General features: G+C 56.8%; 1 protein-coding gene across 1 annotated transcript in view; it reads left to right on the top strand.

Annotated features, from left to right (window-relative positions):
* The first annotated feature begins 1161 nt into the window (after positions 1-1161).
* LOC104988964 overlaps positions 1162-2917 on the top strand; it is an 8166-nt gene continuing 6410 nt past the window's right edge. The window contains exons 1-2 of the mRNA XM_010840469.1: positions 1162-1213; positions 1808-1889. Coding sequence (XP_010838771.1) covers positions 1162-1213; positions 1808-1889 — 134 coding nt within the window. The remainder of the gene's footprint in view (positions 1214-1807; positions 1890-2917) is intronic.

The raw sequence follows: 2917 nt of genomic DNA, 5'->3' as shown, positions 1-2917 counted from the left end.
CCAGGCCCAGCATTTGCAGCCCCAGTCACTGCACTAGGCCAGGTGGGGGGACCTGAAGCAGGTGACCCCTATCTGTGATCTTCCCCCAGCTCAGTGCCTGTCCTGCAGCCTACCTCCTCACCTGGCCTCGCCGACACTCTGGCCCCCATGGTGCCCACTGCACTGGCCCATTCCCTCTTCCCAGGTCCCTGGGACCCTGTAAATGCAGAGCAAATATCTACCCCAGACTTTGAGCAAAGCTGGCACTCAACCATTAGGGGAAGACCCTGGAGTTGCTGCCTCTACGCTTCTAGTGTTCAATCAGTGGTCCACTCTGACCCTCCTTCCTTTTCTGTTTGAAACTAAGCTGGGCAGAACTTGCCCTGCTTTCCCATAGGCATCCTCAAACTGAGAGATAATTTCCAGTTGAGCTGAGTTGGGGTTAAAAGTAGACAGTGGGGAGAAGCACCCCTCCCTTTCGGTCATCCCAGGAAGTAGAGGCCGGACTTGCAGGAGGAGAGCGGAGGGGACAGGGCTGGGGTGCAGGGGAGGAAACAGCAGAGGAAGAGGGAGAGACCTCAGCTGACTCAGGAGACATCAGCACCCCAGTGAGGCTGCTGGGAGGAGGGACCAGCCCCCTCCCCAGGTTCCCAAGACTGGGGCAGGGGCTGGGATGCAGTGAGGGGCTCCAAGCCCTGCTCATCTCACCTCTTGATTAGGCCCAGAGGACCTATGAACACTTGAATCCCAATGATATCATTTTGGAAGTGTCTAGAGGTACTGAAATAGGTACCTCCTCCAGGCCCAAATGTCTCTATTAGATGAAAGAACCAGGTGGGGAAGAGAAAAAAATAAGCACACAGTGATGTGTTGGCTGTTTCTGCCCAGAGGAGGACACAGCCCCTCAGACGAGGGGACAGGCCTGAGAGCAGAGTCCGTCTGTGACAAGGCCCAGACCCCAGCCCTGGACGGAGGGAGGGGATGGAGGGGGGCCTCCAGGGGGATGGGCAGGGGGGACCCCAAGCCAGACTTACCCCCTGCCCAGTAGGTGGGGCTCCACAGAAGGGCGAGGATCAGCCATAGCAGCATGGCTTCTGGCTGGAGAGTCAAGGGCTCCTGGGGAGAAGAGGACAGGCCATCCGATCTCAGAGAGGGGCCTCCCCTGACCTCGTGGGCCCAAGCATGGCGGGGGGCGGGCCCTACCGGGCCTGCGGAGTCCTGTTGTCCTGTCCTGGTGCTGGGAGTCTGGTGCCTGGGCACCCTCCTCTGGGCCCTTTATACCCTCCTGAGCCGTGTGCCCGCCCGGCAGGAGGAACGGTCAAGGGGCCAGTGGGACAGGAAGGAGCTGGGGAGAGCTCTTCCTGGGGGAATCCGCAGAGCCATTCAGGGGAGGGGATGTGCTGTTTACTGCCTTGGCCTCATGGTCACCACAAACAACACGTGACTCTAGGGGCATTTTACTGTCACCTCTGGGTTTCCCATCTGGACCCTGCACCAGACCCTGACTTCAGCCATGGCGAGGTGTCTTGAGAGCCCTACCCAGTTTGAGCAAACAGGGTTCAACCCCTCGGCTGCTTCAGCATAGCTGCCTCCAGCAGCTTCATGGGGCTCAGGGCTCCTTCCTCGTGCAGAACCCGCTTCAGGGCCTCACTTGGGCCTGGGCAGAGCCTTATGTGCCCTGGGCTTTCCCCTCCAACCCTCAGAGCTGCAGCGGACAGCTCAGTTCTGAGGGCCTGTGGCAGGTGGTAGAGACAGCCTGGGCCTGGCCCTCCATGGCCTGTCACTGGAAGACGCCTGTCACCTTTCCTTTGAGCTGGGTCTGGTGTAGCTGGGGATGAACTGGGTCCTGTGGGCTATGGGATGACTGACAGCAAGGACCCCAGGATAGGAGGGTCACAGTGGTGCTCCAGGTCAGCTCTCCCCGGAGTCCCTGGGGCCAGGCTGAGGGGTCACCTTGTCCTGGAGGGAGTGGGGGGCTTCTCGAGGGCTGGGGATCTGGGGGCCTCATGGTCCAGCAGGTCCAGGCTCCCTGTGACTGGATGGTGCTCAGGCTGTCTGCACAGGCTCCCTGACCATTGGGAAGAGCCACGGGGTCACAGAACTCAACACATGGGTCACTGTGGGCGTGGAGTTGGAGCCTGTCAAGTCTGAACCCACACTTTCTTCCTCCCTGGCCCCTCTTTGGGCAGCTCAGGTCACCCACGTGTCTCAATTGCCCCCCTGTTATATGCGGGAAGCAATAGCCCCTCCTCACAGGGGTTGTGAGATTTCAGTGACACCCTTCTCCACCCAGGGTGAACGCCGGGGTCTTACCCCTGTGGGCAGGGGCGCAGGTTTTCATCTGAGCAGACTTCACCTGCATATCTGAGGTTATTGATATTTCTCCCGGCAATCTTGACTCCAGCTTGTGCTTCTTCCAGCCTAGTGTTTCTCATGATGTACTCTGCATATAAGTTAAATAAGCAGGGTGACAATATACAGCCTTGACGTACTCCTTCTCCTATTTGGAACCAGTCTGTTGTTCCATGTCCAGTTCTAACTGTTGCTTCCTGACCTGCATACAAATGTCTCAAGAGGCAGATCAGGTGGTCTGGTATTCCCATCTCTTTCAGAATTTTCCACGGTTTATTGTGATCCACACGGTCAAAGGCTTTGGCACAGTCAAGAAAGCAGAAATAGATGTTTTTCTGGAACTCTCTTGCTTTTTCGACGATCCAGCAGATGTTGGCAATTTGGTCTCTGGTTCCTCTGCCTTTTCTAAAACCAGCTTGAACATCTGGAAGTTCACGGTTCACATATTGCTGAAGCCTGGCTTGGAGAATTTTGAGCATTACTTTACTAGCGTGTGAGATGAGTGCAATTGTGCGGTAGTTTGAGCATTCTTTGGCATTGCCTTTCTTTGGGATTGGAATGAAAACTGACCTTTTCCAGTCCTGTG

This window comes from Bison bison, unplaced genomic scaffold, assembly GCF_000754665.1.
Source record: "Bison bison bison isolate TAMUID 2011002044 unplaced genomic scaffold, Bison_UMD1.0 scf7180017864144, whole genome shotgun sequence".
Lineage (NCBI taxonomy): Eukaryota > Metazoa > Chordata > Mammalia > Artiodactyla > Bovidae > Bison > Bison bison.
Note: the sequence above shows the minus strand (reverse complement) of the source record. Positions and strands in the feature narration are given on the sequence as shown.